This window comes from Rhynchophorus ferrugineus, unplaced genomic scaffold, assembly GCF_030347505.1.
Source record: "Rhynchophorus ferrugineus isolate W39M unplaced genomic scaffold, kcgeb_rfMv2 rfM10, whole genome shotgun sequence".
Lineage (NCBI taxonomy): Eukaryota > Metazoa > Arthropoda > Insecta > Coleoptera > Curculionidae > Rhynchophorus > Rhynchophorus ferrugineus.
This window is the reverse complement of record NW_027472589.1, coordinates 29,280,439-29,299,110: the sequence shown is the minus strand read 5'-3', so window position 1 is coordinate 29,299,110 and position 18,672 is coordinate 29,280,439. Positions and strand designations below refer to the sequence as shown.

General features: G+C 33.1%; 1 protein-coding gene across 2 annotated transcripts in view; it reads left to right on the top strand.

The window, feature by feature from the left end:
* The window catches only part of unc-13-4A (BAI1 associated protein 3), a 233,402-nt gene that overhangs the window by 147,875 nt on the left and 66,855 nt on the right, over positions 1-18,672 (top strand). For both annotated transcript variants that reach the window (XM_076416392.1, XM_076416393.1), the window contains exons 7-9: positions 4,274-4,469; positions 7,943-8,117; positions 8,194-8,340. In XM_076416392.1, coding sequence (XP_076272507.1) covers positions 4,274-4,469; positions 7,943-8,117; positions 8,194-8,340 — 518 coding nt within the window. The remainder of the gene's footprint in view (positions 1-4,273; positions 4,470-7,942; positions 8,118-8,193; positions 8,341-18,672) is intronic.

Here is an 18,672-nt window from a genome sequence, read left to right as displayed (position 1 = left end):
TACTATTCTACAATAGACATTTTGGGCTAAATAACTATGTTACTGCTTGTAATGTGCACTGAGTTTTAGTTATAACTTCACTGAATTAGATCATATGCTTTTACTCTTTCTAATCTTCTGACTAAGCCATAACTATCCAGTTTCTAGGAGAACCTCAACACTAATGTGCTCACAGAGCCTGTTCATATCTTTGACACAACGTTATAGACAGTTTCTACATTCAGGTCGTTATGCAGATTGTTATTACGACTGTACCATGGAGCAACAACTTCTTTGTATATTTCTATTGCATTGGCCAGCACAACCCCAGAGTTGAAAACCATAAGTCCCCACTGGTTTCAAGACTTGTTTGTCCAGCTAAAACTTCTTATATACTGAAAGGGCTGATTAGTACTTCAGTTTGATTTTTCCACATTATTTCTTCACATGTGGCTTCCATCTGAGTTTTATATCAAAAGTCATGCCAAGATATTTGGCTGTATTTCCATACGGTACTGCTTGCTGATTTGTTTAGCCATTTTTGTGTCCCGCATTGTATTTTGTCTGTTTGTAACTTTTCTAGGATTGCAGCATACATAAATATTCCAACAACATTTTCATTGAAATTAGGCAAGTCTCGAGCCTACAGCAAATAAAGCACTGGTGCTTGACTCCAAAAAAAATTTGTCAGTTATGTATGACTAAAGATTTTGAATATTGATCAGGGAAATTCATTTTGATCTTACGTTCTAAACCCTTATGCCAGATTTTATCGAATGTTTGAGCAACATCTAGAACTACTGCAGAAAAAAAACTTAATTTTCCTCTAGTGATTTTTCCATGACATCGGTGTGACTCTGTGAATCTTTATGGTATTTCATTCTCTGGGGTGATCGTTATTCCTGAAGTACCACGGTGCGTTAACAATACCCCTCAATGTTTCGTTCTGAAACTGCTGAATTCTGTTTTAATTATTGATCTTTTCAAAACCCCATATGTCCGTAGCAAATAAACGTAACATAAAACAATATTACTTGTATCGTAAATATTGATTCTTCGATTTTTCCCTGTATATTATTTATTTTTTCATACGAGCTTTCCAGTGTATCTTTGGGTTCAATGTAATTGAACCAGAATATTTCACTGCACTAGAATATGACATTTGTGTATTTTTGATTTTATAACTGTGGAACCGTCGTGGACCGATTTACTCTCATTCAAACTGCTACACCTACAACCACTATAAGCTTTTATATTTAACTTTTATGTGCATATTACTGAACGCTATTGACATGTATATTTTTCTCTTGGACATATTTAAGCCCTAACCTAAGTTAATAAAATGCCTTTTAACCTATGACACTGCAGCGTGCATGATTCATACATCCATTGCGCTGACGCAACGTTGGGAGCTGCCTAGCTCAGTTTCGTTTAGTGCCAAGTCGTGACCTGTACTCCCAAATATAAGAACATGAATTATATGTTTGGTGCTAATGAAGTGTTCTGTAGTCCAAAAGCTTTGTTAGAATTATACCTGAGTTTGTGTCACCTTTGAAGGATCGGACATGAAGGGACATAGAAATGGCTTTCTACAAAAAGATAATACTAATATCCATTGATGCAGTCATCATACCTCCTGAAGTAGACGAACTTACAGATGAATAAGAAATAAAAGATTAGCGTATGATTATCAATGACGAGGCTGATGAATTACCAGTAGATGCGGTGGGCACATTTGAAATTCATGCTACTATAGACGACAACACAGTACCTGAAGCTTCACAAAATACTTCTGAAAAAAAAACAAAACAGAAAAAGAAGAAACTTATAATAAAATGGCTGAAGTGTGCTGCAACTTACAGTGAAACTTCTAAAAACTGTGAAGTGAAATGTGTCGAAAAAATAAAGGATAAGTTCAGGAATTTGACACCAATACAAATATTAAAACTTTCCTTAGACAAATCAACTCTGGATGAAATAGTAAAGTTTTCAATCAAATATGCTCAATGTAAAACAAACAACACATTTGCTATGTCACGTACTCTCTTGAAAAAAACTATTGATATCCTTGTAATATATTCTCTGGTTATCATTCTCTCAAACAAAATTTAACGGGAGTTTACATAAAGATAAAAGGATCCTCCTCATGCGCAAAACAATGTCAAACGCAAAATTAAGAAGTACATTCCTCTATCTGGCAATGATAAGTTGAAAAAAATCTAATAAGGTTTCCAAGATAACACCTTTTTTCAATAAACTAAATAAATGGTTCTGTGGATATGTGTATTTGTATACAATATATGTGTGTACAGTTTGACCCTTATGGTGGACCTTCAGTGAAGACTATTAAAAATTTGGGTTTAGGTGAAGCGGTTATAATAAACTTGTTGAAAGTTGTTCATGATCATGAGAATCATACCATATTTTTTGATAACTTCTTCACAAGCCATTACCTTCTTCTTTGTTGTCTGAAATAAGATTCTCTGGAGCTGGTACAGTGAGAGAAAATCGAGTGGCTTCCTGTGCACCTCAAACAACAAAAGCGAAATCTCCAAAGTGGAACTTTGGTTATAACTTTGATTGTAACAACAAAATATTCGCTGTTAGGTGACATGATAATTCTGTCGTAACAGTCGTTACCAACTTTGGTACCCTTGGCCCAAACGTGGATATAAGATACAAAGCACAACAATATAGTCCCTCAACCACCAGTACAACCAAGGCATGGGAGGGGTAGATTTGCATGACAGTACCATACAAGAATCTAAACTGGAGGGAAACTACCAACCTCAGGGAATAAACACCAACCTTGGACACACCATTAAAAACAGATCGCTATGAGCAGCTAGGGAGGATAGAATTGAGCATATTATAATATACAATGAAGAAAGTACAAGAAAGAGATGCAAGATTTGCAAAATCCAGACGATCTCCATATGCAAGAAATGTCAGGTTAACTTTCACAAGAGTAGTTTTCCAATTTTCATGAGTGTATATTATTTGTATATTCTGAGCAAATAACAGCATGTGCTCAACAGCTTCATGGTTTAATAACGACTCCTGTTAAAGTCGAGAAGAATTGGGATTATCATTGCATTGCACTAATTAAATAAAGCCATGTTTTAGTGATTTTGAAATGTATCAGCCCCTAGAATATTATAGATAACTGATTCACTAAGTCAGTTAAAAGTAATTATTTTAAAAAAATGGAGATTCTAGAGTATAATTTTCGGTACTCTTGGATTTTTTACTTCCAAACAAGCTTTATAGAAAATTATATGATGCTGATGAAAATTTAAGTCACTGATGTTTATCTGCGCCGCCAATTACTGCTACTTTTCATTACAAGCAGGCTTCAGAAGCGTACACTTCAGGAAAATACAATTCCCTCTCGAGAAATATTAATCTAATTGGCGAAAATATCATTTTTCAACAAGACTATGATCTTAAACGTTCGTCAAAATTATATAAGGTGGTTAACAGAGAGATAAATATTGCAAATAATGGATTGGTCATCACAATCGCCAGACCTTTCTCCTATTGATTGAACATGGAACAGAATTGATTAAAAAAAACTGCTATTTTTTAATATTTATAATGTTATTTAATTGAAATTGATGACAAAATACCATAATATTTCACATTTTTGATTTTTGGCAAGAAATGGGTTAATAAATAAACTCTTGTTAAAGTGGAGAAGAAATCATTGCACGAGATTCAGCAAACTTAAAATATCTCAAAGGGCTGCAAATAATTGAGATATAATGGTAATATTGTGATATATACACACGTAACGATACACATATTATTAAATTGCTAAAAAATGTGTGTTATTGTTTCTGAACAAATAGATTGCTTTACAATTTTAACTGTGTTTTGTCGACAACAACAATGGACGATTTTTACAACCAGCGTCAAACGCTCAATTAATGTTGCTACGCAAACATTATTTTGTCGCTTTTTCCAAGGCCCACTTAAAAAAGGTTTTTGTTTCGCAGTATTTTATGAAGTTATGGACCAGAAGCCAGACATTTTCACCCATAGCCATATAAACTTTTTTCGTTTTTTATTATTATTATTATAGAAATAAATATAAAATATTATTGGCTAATTTTTAATACCGCCTAGTATTCAATCATTTTAGCTCTTTTTGATGAAATTATATTGAAATTAGTTAACAAAAACGATATTTTATGATCCAGTTCATATGTAATTTTTTATTATTTGAACCGGTAAATTTCAAATTGCTGTGTTAATGTTAAATCGTCATAAAGACACTAAATATTTCTTTCAGGTTGGGGCCCCCGCGCCAGGAGGCCAGTACGCACATTACAAAGAAGACCTATACCTCTATGGACAGAGAGCATTCGGTATGCCACCGGAACGGCACTATAGAATGCTGCACGTAGCAGGAGAAGAACAACCACCAATTGTTGTATTGAGCGTCATCGTTATTGAAGCCGAAGGACTGGAAGCGAAGGATGCAAACGGTGCGTAAATTAATAAAGAAATCAGTTATATGTTTTTTTTATATCAAATGTTATCGCAAAAAGTTTTGCAAATACTGTGCAGATTTTGAGAATTGAATATATATGTCGATTACGTGAATATGAACACATGTTGAAGAGAATTGTCCAAAGAGATACCTTACAGAATCTTTAGAAACTTTTAAAATCACTTTTGGTTCAACATTCTCCTTTCCAGTAGCTGTTTGACATGATATTGAATTTGTAAATACAATAAAATTAGTTGAAAATCGACTGTTATTATATCTGTAATATACAGGGGATATACACCATAAGGACAATTGAAAAGTCTCCGGTCTGACACTACACTAGATAGCGCTACTAGAATTAAATCTATATGTTTTTTAGTTAGCCCTAACCCTAACAAGATACGTGTATAAATTTGACAGCTGTCGGATCATTAGTTTGTGAATTATAGCATTTTGAGTGAAGTAACTTTTGTTATTGTAATAAAAATGGATAAAAAGGAATTTCAGGTGTTGATAAAATATTGCTTTTTGAAGGGAAAAAATACAGTTAAAGCAAAAACTTGGCTTGATGCCGAGTTTCCGGACACTGCCCCAGCCAAATCAACCATCAATTGGTATGCTAAGTTTAGACGTGGTGAAATGAACACCGAAGACGGTGAACGCAATGGACGCCCAAAAGAGGTTGTACCGACGAAAACACCTAAAAAATCCACAAAATGATTTTGAATGACCGTAAATTGAAATTGAACGAAATAGCAGACACTCTAAAGATATAAACTGAACGTGTACATCATATCGTTCAGGAATATTTGGGTATGAAAAAACTCTGTGCAAAGTGGGTGCCGCGCGAGCTCACTTTTGACCGAAAACAACGACGAGTTGATGATTCGGAGCGGTGTTTGAAGATGACCACGCTTAATAAACCCGAGTTTTTGCGTCGATATATGACAATGGATGAAACATGGCTCCATCATTTCACTCCGAAGTCCAATCTACAGTCAAAGCGTGGGAAAACGCAACAGTCGGCTGTCAAGGTTATGGCGTCTGGTTTTGGGATGTGTATGGAATAATTTTTATTGGCTACCTTGAAAACGGAAGGACCATCAACAGCGACTATTACATAGCGTTATTGGACCGTTTGAAGGAAGAAATCGCCGGAAAACGGCCGCATTTGGAGAAAAAGAAAGTGCTGCTTCACCAAGACAATGCACCGTCTCAAAAGTCCATGTATTGGGCTTCGAATTGCTTTTTCATCTACCGCATTCTCCAGATCTGGCCCCCAGCGACTATTTCCTGTTCTCAGATCTCAAAAATCGAAAAGTTGGAAGATCGCTATAATCAGCGTAATCAGAATTATGTTGAATAAAAAAACATTTGCCAAAGAAAATGTGTTTTACTATAGTAGGCCGGGGACTTTTAAATTGGCCTGTTATATCAGGCCTATACATTAATTTTAAAGGATTTACAACACACGTTGTTGCTGTGTATTAAATTGCATCCGGTACATTTGTAAGCAACTTCATATTAAAGCTTCACTTTCAGTGTCATTTCGTCGAATAGTGAAGAAAACTTTTTTCAGTGCGGTGAAAATCGCTGGAAGCCGGGAAGTTTCCCTGTTTTACTTCAACTTGAAGATAAAGACGGTTATAGGTCATCAAACATTGTGTAAGGCTTATAGTAACAATGATACATCGATTTCAAGATGTGAATACTGGTTTTAACGTTTTAAAATTTGTGATTTTAACACCGAAGGCAAAGAGCGTTCTGGACATTCAAAATAATTTGAAGAATAGGGTTTGAAGGCGTTGCTCGATGAAACTAGACTGAAGATGGACCGCACGAAAAACCAGCCGGACACGAGCAAAACCACAACATTGTTATTCTTCAGCATCACCATGCCCGACCACATGTTGCAAAACCGGTTAAAACATATTTGGAAACATTAAAATGGAAAGTGCTACCCTCCAGCGTATTCTCCAGACCTAGCTCCTTCTGATAACTACCTGTTCCAACATTAGTCACCTCACTTCTAATGAAGATACCAAAAAAAATGGGTGGATTAGTGAATAGCCTCGAAAGATATATCGAGATGGAATCCGTAAATTGCCTGAGAAATGTGAAAAGGCAGCGACTATCGATGGAGAATACATTAAATAAAATACATTGTACCGATTTTTTACAATAAAGCTACAAATTATATTATCGAAAGCTGTATCAGGCTTATAGCAACCTTGATCCATGTGAATACTAGTTTGGACGTTTTAAAATTGGTGATATTGACAGCGAAGTCAAAGAGCGTTCTGGACATCCGAAATAAGAAAACGAGGATTTGAAGGCATTGTTCGATAGAAACGTCAATGAGGATCGCTATCGACCATAACTGATACCTTTAAGCCGAACACAGCGCGAAAAAAACAGCAGGAATACGAGCGAAGTCACAATAATGTTATTCTTCACGATGACAACACTCGATCACATATTGCAAAACCGGTTAAAACATATTTGGAAACATTGAAATGGGAAGTGCTACCCTCTAGCTGATTCTCCAGACCTAGCTCCTTCTGATTACTACCTGTTCCAACATTAGTCACCTCACTTCTAATGAAGATACCAAAAAAATGGGTAGATTAGTGGATAGCCTCGAAAAATATATCGAGATGGAATCCGTAAATTGCCTGAGAAATGGGAAAAGGAGAAATGATGGAGCCAAATTATACCGATTTTTCCCAATAAAGCTTAAAAAAAATTTATTACTCTTCGTGAGTCCACAATCTGCCCTATGGCAATAAGTATTTCTTATGTCTATATTATATATACATGGCATGTAGAAAATCACTTCATTAAGCAATTTTCTGTATAAAATATGATCTTAATTAATTAGTCTTATTCTAAAGCTTATTCTAAAGTCTACATATGTCCAATAATCAGATCAGGTGGTTAAACGTTTTAGTCTACGCACTTCACTATCACGTCGCATATTTAGCTGATTAGCGAGTACTTTGGGATGCACTGACACTCTTTCGAAGTACTTCACACAAACACGTTGAATTACACTCGTTATAGATTCTAGAGGAATATCGCGTTGTATCACTTTATTTCGAATATAGTACGGAACATCAACAATGGCACACAACACCTTATTTTGGAACCGTTGAATGATGGATATATTAGATTCCCCAAGCGGTACCCCAAGGTTGGATTCCATATGCCCAAATGGGCTTGAGTATAGACTCATACAGCAATACCTTGTTATCTAATGATAACTTGTATTTGCGCCCGATGAGCCAATACATTTGATATAATTTTAGTCCCAGTTGTTTTCGTTTAGAGAGTATGTGTTTCTTCCAGGTTAGGCGTCGATCTAAGTGCATAGCTTAAAATTAAAAAAAATCCTTTGTAGGCTTAGTGAACAATTTTATGTGAACCATATTTCTGATTTTTAACTATATCTTTTTATTATTTTTTCAGGATTCAGTGATCCTTACTGTATGTTGGGAATCCAACCGATGGCAGCACCCAGCTCGCCTCAACCACTTACCCCCAACCGTACCCTATCCGATGCCTGCAGCCCCTGTGGAATGAACCCGAATTTCGGCGACGTGAATCATACGGTTGGAGGGGAAAAACTTCGAAAACATCACAGGTAAAATACAAGCAAACCGTTACGACCTCATCTCCGCAAAATCAGTAATCCGATTCGTTGTTACGTTGTTTTGCAGCTTCAAGTTAAGTTTTAAAAGGAAAGACGGGTCTAGGGTACGCGAACACCGAGACAGCCTAGGCGGGGCGCTGCCAGCCAAATTTATTAGGGCCACGTCAGTCAAACCACACACTCTCAATCCGAAATGGAATGAAAAGTTTCGCTTGTAAGTACATCATTCGATTTCGTTGTTAGGGGTCTGTCAACCGGCGCGGGTTTTCCCCGAAAATTATTACGGTATCTCAACAATATATATTTTTATTTAGAGGTATATGTTATGTAACACTGACGGGAATATATTCTCGTTTGATTTATTTATATTTTCCTCATATTTAGTATTTAAATTCACTTTAAATAATGCAGGAGGTGTGTTTTCAACTATTCATGAACATTTTTTCAAGAACAATCAATTCTACTTGTATAATGACAATCAACAAGAGTGGAAATGGGTATTTGTTTCTGCCAAAATAGCCTAAGATCTCTTTTCAAGATAAACTACCTACTTTTTTTTATATTCGCAATATTCTCCAGTATTAGCATTACTTGAACCCTTGCATTTGTTTTAACTGTGTGGCGTTAATCTTTACAATAGCAGACAATTCGACAGATTAAAATAATTTGATCTTGATCTTTTCTTACTGCTGCACGGTACAGTTAGCATCCCAATTTGAAAACTAGAGCTTAATCAATACGCCCGTTCTAGCCCCATCGAGATTGCACTCAAAACCATTATTGCCAGCATAATATTTCAACTAGAATCATATATATACCACGTAAACGAACGGGTTCGATGATTTCGTAACGTTTCAATTAACAAATATCCTCAGACGGGCAGATTACCACCCTACGAAATAATGTATGTTAAAAGGATAAAAGCGAGCACCGCTAATACCCGTGATCGGCTAGAAAGCCTTCCGAACAAATGAACGAGACCCTTATCACCTGCCCGATTCGCTCGCCCACGCCAAACGTAACATCCAATTTGGTAAATCAAGCATTTTTAATGATTTCTCCCGAAGCCTCTCGCTAACTGACTTACTGGTCCCTTCAAACGTTTACCGCGGCAAATGGTATTTGTCTCTTTCCTTGTTTTCACTGTCTCGAATATTGTCAACAAAAATCTCTTGCGGTATTAAGATGTATTTTCCGTTACTATCTTACTGAGTATATTCAATTAGAATCTAGTCATTATAACAGGTCAATTGAAAAGTCCCCGACCTACCATAGTAAAACACTTTTTTTGGCAAAATTAGTTTTTTTTATTCAACATAATTCCCTTCAAGGGTGATACACTGATTATAGCGACCCTCCAACTTTTATACCATTTTTGTAATATGATTTGTCCTTTGCTTCTAAATGCATTTCAGTTTCGGCGATCACCTTTTCATTCGACGAAAATTTTTTCCCAACGAGCATTCTTTTGTCGCTGGGGGCTAGATCTGGAGAATACGGTGGATGAGGAAGCAATTCGAAGCCCAATTCATGGATTTTTGACAAGGTGCATTGCCTTGGTTAAGCAGCACTTTCTTTGTCTTAGAATGCTGCCGTTTTTCGGCGATTTCGCCCTTCAAACGGTCCAATAACGCTATGTTATTGGACCTTCCTATTTCAAGCTAGTCATGTAGTAAATGAAAATTATTCCATGCGCATCCCAATATACAGACGCCACAACCTTGCCAGCCGACTGTTACGTTTTTCTACGCTATGGAGCGGGTTCATAGTGTGCAGTCCACTCGGATGACTGTCGATTGGACTTCGGAGTGAAATGATGGAGCCATGTTTCATTCATTGTCACATGTCGACGCAAAAACTCGGGTTTATTGCGCTTGATCATCTTCAAACACTGCTCCGAATAATCAACTAGTCGTTGTTTTTGGTCAAAGGTGAACTCGCGCATTACTCACTTTGCACAGAGCTTTCTCATGCCCAAATATTCGTGAATGATATGATGTACACGTTCAGTTAATATCTTTAGAATATCTACTATTTCATTTAGTTTCAATTTACGGTGATTCAAAATCATTTTGTGGATTTTTTTTAAATGATTTCGTCGGTAACAACCTCTTTTGGCGTCCACTGAGTTCACCGTCTTCGGTGCTCATTTCAGCATGTCTAAACTTAACATACCAATCCTTGATGGTTGATTTTCCTGGGGTAGTATCGGGAAACTCGGCATCAAGTCAAGTTTTTGCTTCAACTGTATTTTTTCCCTTCTAAAAACTATATTTTATCAACACGCGAAATTCCTTTTTATCCATTTTTTTCACAATAACAAAAGTTGCTTCACTCAAAATGCTATAATTCACAAACTAATGATCCCACAGCTCTTAAATTTATACACGGATCAGTTGAGGTTTAGGACTAACTAAAAAACATATGGATTTAATTCTAGTAGCGCCATCTATGTACCAGGCCAGGCACTTTTCAATTGACCTGTTATGTATTATTCATTCAATTGACGCCAAATATAGATTTTTCGGATTTATCCGTCAATTATGACCGATTTTCAAATGTTTTTTTATTCAAGAGAGGGCAGTTCCAAGGTGGTCCCATTGGAACCAAATCAGGGTTTGATGCGGGTAGGGGGGGACATCGTGGGAAACACCCAAATTACAAAGGCACGTTTTCACATATTTTGTTATCTAAAATATACAGATATTTGTGTATAATGTTATTGCTAAACTGATCTGACGAAAAATCGGAAGTAGTTGAGTGTAAAAGCCATTCATTTTGCTTTTTAAGCAAAAACCATATCATATGAGACGTAGAAATACTATAGGCAACTATTTCTATGGTGTAACAGTTAGAACGTTAAGCTCGCACGCGAACGTCGCACCGACTTGAAAGTGATCAGTTGGTAGTAGTTAAAATAATATTGGAAGTAGATAAATAGGTTAAGGTAGTAGAATATAAAATACGTGCAGTATATAAGTTGAATAGGTTTTTTCCTTATTTTTATTTAGTTATTACAATGATTATTATGTACATATTTTGTTTTAAGACATTTTTCTGTTGTGTTAAAAATTTAAGTTTAATTATCTATTTTAATTAACTTTTTAATCTATTTTTTTATTTTTATTTCTCAATTTATATTCTTTTGAATTGTTTTCCAATCTCTTCAATTTCTCCCGTCTGTCATCTCTGATTTTTCTATGATTAATAATCTCCTATCTACAATAACTCATTTACTTATCACTTATTTTAATGATTTTCTTCCCTCGTGATCTTTCCTACCCTCTTTGCAATATTTATCGTGCTCTTCGCAACCATTGCCTATTCACATTTCGTTTTACAGCTTTCAAAGTTTTGTTTGACAATACCGTGCTCCTTAAATCTTGCTATCGAAGGTGTTCTGTATTATTATGTGTTGCTTTGTTTTCTTAGTTGTGACTTTATGTTACTAGTGTTTTTATAGCTTTTATAGCTTCACAGCGCTTCCGTTGCATCTCTCAACTTCTCCTCTGTCGTGTTTCTCATTATTTTTCATCATTATAGTTCTGTTTCCTGTATTATATCGGATGCTTTGCTCCGCAGCTAGCTTGTTAACCCTATTTTAGTACATTATTACTTGTATTTGTTAGTTATTCTATTTCGAAATAATTTCTTCTTTTTCGCTAATCTATTTTCTCTTTCTCCTCTATTTGTTTTTCCTTTTTTAATCTTTTGGTTTTCTAAATTTACCGTATGTGACTACTAATCGTATTTACACCACTCATTTGTTCCTGTTCAAAGATAAAATAGTTAAAATCATTTATTATGTTTATATATTCGAATTAATTTATTAATATCTAATAATTTACGTTAGAGATAATAAGCCTTGGCTCCAAAATATATGTTTGAGGTATCCTTCAATAATCTACTGATAACTTAACTTCTTTATATATATATATATATATATATATATATATATATATATATATATATATATATATATATTATATATATATTATATATATATATATATATATATATATATATATATATATATATATATTATATATATATATATATATATATATATATATATATATATATATATATATATATATATATATATATATATATATATATATGTCATAATGTTTAAATATTATTCTTTGTTATTATTCCCTAATGAATTTTAGTAAATGATGAAAAGAATAAGTGGGTTATTAATAAAATACGTTCAAACAGGAATAAGACAATAAACAAACAAAACAGTTGAAAAAAAACAATTAGTATAACAAGAAATATAGTAAAGAATAATTAAACTATTACGATCCCAACCTAATAAAATAAACTTCAGTATATTAAAAGAGATAGGATCTTCATTAATAAAAAGAAAAATTGACCAGCATCACATAAAAATAGTTTTCTACGTTAAAAGATATATTAAGCATTTATTAAGAATAAATAAAACTGTCAAAAAACAAAAAAGTCAATGAAACCGAGTTATAATATTTGTGGGAGGAAAAGAGAAAATGATGAAATTATAATACGAAAATGGGACGGAGTATAGATTCCTAGAATAGATAGATATGGCAATTAATAGAAAAACAGGAAAACAAGTTGATCATATTTGAAACAGAATAGAAACTATAACTAGAAAAAAGAACACCGGAAACTAAAGAGAAGGATAGAGTGAATAAAAAAGGACAAAGAGAAAATAAGAATCCAGAAAGACTTAAAGATGCAAAAAAAACAAAAGACATGAGATTTGACACATTTATAAATAAACATGAAAGTAGGAGTTTTTTACATGAGAGTAAAAAAATAATAAGTGTTTATAGAGTAGACTTTCACAAAGAATATAAGGATACAGTCAATAACACCAAACAGAACAAAAAATACTAATAATTAAGATTTTAACAGGCGATTTCATAAAATGATAATAAAAGGTTGATAGTGGGAAGCTATGAAAAGCATAAAATATAATTTCGAAGAATCTAGAAATTGTAATACGTATTATAGCCAATTCATTCCTAACTCTCCATTATTTAGATAACGGTATATAGATATGGTCCAACAAATTCAATCATTGATCTTCAAGTAACTGAAAGAAACCCAATATAAGAAAGATAAACGATTCTGTTATCAAATTTATAATAATTAAAATAACTATCATTTCTTGAAAAATATAATTCTAACATATTCTAATAATAAAACAGAGACAAGCCCAGAGTTGTAATATTTGACAGCTCCTATTTAATCTGAAATCTTAGTTAATTGAAATAAAAAGTAAAGAACGATGATGACTGCAGATTCTCGTTATTAGAATTAGGAGTGTAGGATATTATTTTTTTCCGTTTTTCTAAAATCAATTAATTGGCAAAAATACTGATCTGGCAGACGGGGAACCCTCGTCTTAATATATTTAATTTCGAAAATTATTTTTTTTAATTAAATTGGATTTTTGGAATATCGGGGAAAAAATAAGAAAGTTTTCTTTCCTAAATTTTCATTAAGGATATTAATTGGAAGCTAAGAAGAATCCTGATCTAATGGAGACAAGAGAAAATATTAAAATTTAAGTATATACTTATAATATTTTTAATTAATTTTAGAAAAAGCATGGGTTTGATGTAATAATATATTTTCCAGTCGTACAAATAGAGATCAGTGGTCGTTGATAAAATAGTACGACAAATAAATAAACTTATTAAAATGTATATATAATCCTATTATGTGGAAACAAATGAATGTAATTTTAGAACAACCCAATAGATGAGTCAACTTTATCAATACAAATAGAAACAACTTAAAATGATTTGGCTGAAGAGTTTCTGCTGGATAATATAAATAAAATAATGAAACCAGAATGTTAAAAAATATAATTTATAGTACACATAATGCATATATTATCGAAGGACTTAAACAATACAGTTAATTAAATAGCCACGATAGTTTGTAGGTTAGATCTATTTTATTATTTTAATTTTGAAACCTTTTCTAAACCACCTATGGTAACCCCTAGAGGCTTAATCCATCTAATTAACAATTGTATATCCAAGTAATGTATTTTATTTTCATTAGAGAACATATATACCTTTTTATGTTTAGTTCTTGTTTCCTTGGTTGCTGTGTTTTCTTGTCAAATTATTCTGATAACACTGTATTTCTCCTTAGTTTCCTCTGTTACCGCCCATGTGCAATTTCCTTAATGGAATTAGATCTAATCACTCCCTAATGCACTTGCCATATCTGCAAAAGTACCTTCAAAACTTACTTTTTCAAATCAACCCTTAATTTACAGCCCTTGCCGACTACTTGTTGAGATCTTTTTGTTGGATTCCTATTTCTAGCATCAGAAACAATATATCTGCAATGAATTATTAAAAAATATCATGATAGGCCTAATCTATGAAGGCCTAATCAAATATTATTCTAACTTTTATCTTTTTCCACCAGTTTTTGTTTTCTTTACACACTTTTTATTAGCGTCTTGTCAAAGGTATCCTAATGTTCCATTTTGAAAAATCTGAAAAGTCTCTCTTAATTTTATTATATGCTTTTAAAAATTGTATTCGTTTAAAAGCAATGCCTGGAAGTTGCATTGGACCTCTTCGTGGGTTATGTTTATATTATTTAAATCCTACGTTTCCTAACAATGTTTGGAGTGATGGGTTATATCCCTTATAGAGCTTATATTCTCAAATTTTCTATGGATACTGTGCAAACTAGCAGTTTCCTGTGCAATAATTGTATTAAATTATGTTTATATTGAAAAACCTACTCACCGTTTTTATAAATTTCGTAAATTTAATCTTGATTAAAGCTAACATCAAGCAATGCAGATAATTTATTTTCTGTGAATCTAAAATTATATGGCTTTTCTTTAATTTGAGAGATTTTGAGATTGATATATATATATATATAGCGGCCGTTTTTCGGCGATTTCGTCCTTCAAACAGTCCAATAACACTATGTAATAGTCGCTGTTGAGGGTCCTTGATTGAAATTGAAATAATGAGTGTATATTATGTGGTTTTAAAAATTGTATTCTTTTAAAAGCAATATCCGAAAGTTCCATTAGACCTCTTCTATACTGAGACTAACATATTCCTCCGAAATAATTATATTAAGTTATGTTTATATTGAAAAAAATACTCACTGTTTTTATACATCTCGTGTATTTGTCCTCTGATAATGATGACATCAAGCTGGTATTCATCACCCGCTTCGTATGAGGATGATTTCTTTTCAATCCAGGATTTATTTCATTTTTTTTAGATATTTTAGTGACCGTGTCGATACTAATATTCAGTGCAGCCGCAATAAAATAAAAATAATTCAAACAAAAACCGCAGCAGCTTATTATTGAAGGCTTAATCTGTTTCTAACTGACTATTTATTTGGCCTCAACATTTTCAACCAGAGTAATCAAAAATACTAAACAGCTATTTGAAATTTATCACTAAGAATCTTGCAGACATTTGACAACCGAACGACTTTTGCAGGCTGATTCGGTTATATTAAATCGGATTCGGAACGTATCAGACCGCATTGCATCTCTTTTCAACTGAAATAAAATGAAAAAGAATATATTACCTGGTATAAAAACGAATTTACAAACGGCAACAGGAAATCTATTAAACTTGATGACGTTAGTTCACTGCAAATTTGGACAGACTGAACATGCAATTCCCTAATAACAATTTCGGCAAGATATTCCATGATTCACCATCTTCATTGCTTGATATCTTTTGCGTCGCCTTTATCCGGTTTAATTAAGTTTACGGTACAATAACCGAATGAAAAGTGCGTGTTTAGTTAAAAATTTAAACGTACACAAAGGCTTATATGTTCCGGGGGGCATCGAAAATCCACTGCGGCATGAATTTTTGAACGACGCTTTCATTTCGAATATTCGAAAAAGGACCGAAGGGACCGCTAGGGGTAAAGTGCGCGAGCTTTATTTTAGTGGGGCGAGTGTGATAACCTGTCAAATTGATTAAAAGAGAACCTCGCCCGTTCCGCTTTTGTTTAAGGGATGAAATTGATTAGGCTCACGCATTCCTTCCCCACCCCCCACCCCCCGCCGCATAGTGAGTTTACGGAAACCCACGGGTTTCGATTTGGGATTTTAATAAAGTTATCTCGAGTAATCCTTTCTTCGCTGGAGTCATATTTATTCATTCTTTCGGGTTGTATACTCGCCATTGATCATTTTTGAGTCAGATTTACGAAATAATAAGCTGTAAAACAGAGATAAGAACGATTAACCACCAATAAATTAATACTAAGAGGGCTATATTATATGAAACCTGATATACGCACAATATTTATTTATTAATAGAGCGTAGAGTAACTATTTTCTTTCAAAAGAGTTGCAATTCTTCGTGGGATAGATTCTCCATTTCTATAGTTCCATTCCTATACCAAAAACATTGATTTAAATCTACTCCTCACGACTCCAAATCTTCCCATAACAATTCGGATACGTTGAGGATTATGCTAGCCAGGGAAGACTCATATAAGACTGATAGAACTTATTGGTAGTACGTATGGGCGCATTATCATCTTGGAATATGGCAGTATTTGGTAGCAATATATTAGTCATGGTAAAAACTTCATTATTGAGGATGTCGATATATATATTTGCAGTAATCCGGCCATTGAATGAGAAGATGAGCTAAATACTACGATTCTGTCGCTAAAATCATAGTGAGACTAATAACGAAAATTGTTTCTCTATATGTAATGTAAACAATGATTCATCAGACAATAATACCACCTTCTTCCAATCATCAAGCGTCCATCAAGTGTTTTATGATCGTAATACTGATACGTTAACCTCCAAGATTTAGCGTGTAAACTGAGCAATATATATGCATCGCATTATTTACACGAAAGCACTGTTACTATGCATCAAGATCTACTATGTTACATTTTGTTCATATTATTATTTTGCTTATACCTTGTATTTAATCTCTAAAAAAAATTTAACGTTTTTTTCTGATATACTACAGAATTAATATAAATGAAATTTGAAACTGAAAAAATTTGTATGTATTTATTTGTCATATATATAATGTGATAATATGTTGTGACACTTTTATATTAAATCGAATTGCAATACAATAATGTTTGTACAATTTTCACATTTTCAGATATAAGTATTTGGTTACTGTTACTAAGGTTGTTGAATGCTACCGAAAATTTTTGTTCAATTAAATAGTAGCATCAAAATGTTTATATTTTATTAACTTTCTATATTTTAGTTGTACTACGAAAAAAGTTTTTTTTCATTTCTTTTACATCAAAACGTATATTTTATCCAAGAAGCATATAATTCTTTGGTATTCATTAGATGGCATGTATTCTGATAATGTTTTCACTTTAAAATGACATTTCTTGAAAAAAGTTGCTGCAATATATATTAATCGATATGTTTTTCATTATTTCTACATCTTTTTATCATATTTTTGGTAACGATGAACAAGAATAATAGTAAATTAAAGAAACATTCACTGAATGTTCTTTGTTCACCCAATATTGTCCAGCATTTTCTTATTACAACGAGTCAATTTTCCACTTTCAGCCAAAATCAGCCTATAAAAAATGTTTTGAATATTAGAAGAACTGTCTGATTTTAATTCTCGCTTAGAATTAAGACTGGTGAAAAGGATATTCAGTAATTTTAAAGAACAACTGTTTTTTTGCTAATTTATGGAGAAAACAACATGGTGCTAATGTATTTCGAGTAGTTAAACGTTACCAAGACATCTTCACAGACAAGATAAAATTTTTCTTCCTCCCCATACCAAGGTAAACAATAATGGTAATTTAAATGTCTTTACAGTACGTAACAGTTCAAAATCAAAGTGGTTACTGATATATCAAGAATCTGAATATCATTGAGACGAAACAAAATAAATTGTAAAGAATATCTTGAATCAAATAGAATTTCATTAATCAATTCAAATCAAAAAAGTCAATCAAAAGTTATTAGTGATTAACATTTTTGACATTTACCTATTTCGACTGGAGTTACTCCAGGAGGAGAGGATAGTGTCTTGAGGTCATTCTATATCTAGTCTATACTATCGATAACAAAAGAAATAATACATGTAGCATTTACCGACTACACAGTCATATGCTTAGAGCTATAGAAAAAACTACAAGTGGCAGTAAACAAATAGAATAGAAACCGAGGAATACAGCTAAAAATGCGTAAATCTGTCCTTGCCAAATAATCGTTGAACCAAAAAGACAAAAACCTAATTACATGAGTTGAGAGATACCAAATTCGTGACGTAGAATCAGTGAAATATCTGGAACATACTCACAAATTAACCTAAGATCAAAGAGATTAATTTATTATTTGGACTTATAGGGTGCAAACATAAATATAGACTATACATCAAACCGACTAGTAATCTGGTACTGCCAAAACTAAGTTCTATGATTAATTGCCAATTTTTATTACTGTATAACCAATGAGGAACTGCATAATAATCTCGAAATCAAATGGATTTACGAAATTATCTAAGATTGTTCTTATTTTAACATTATAGTA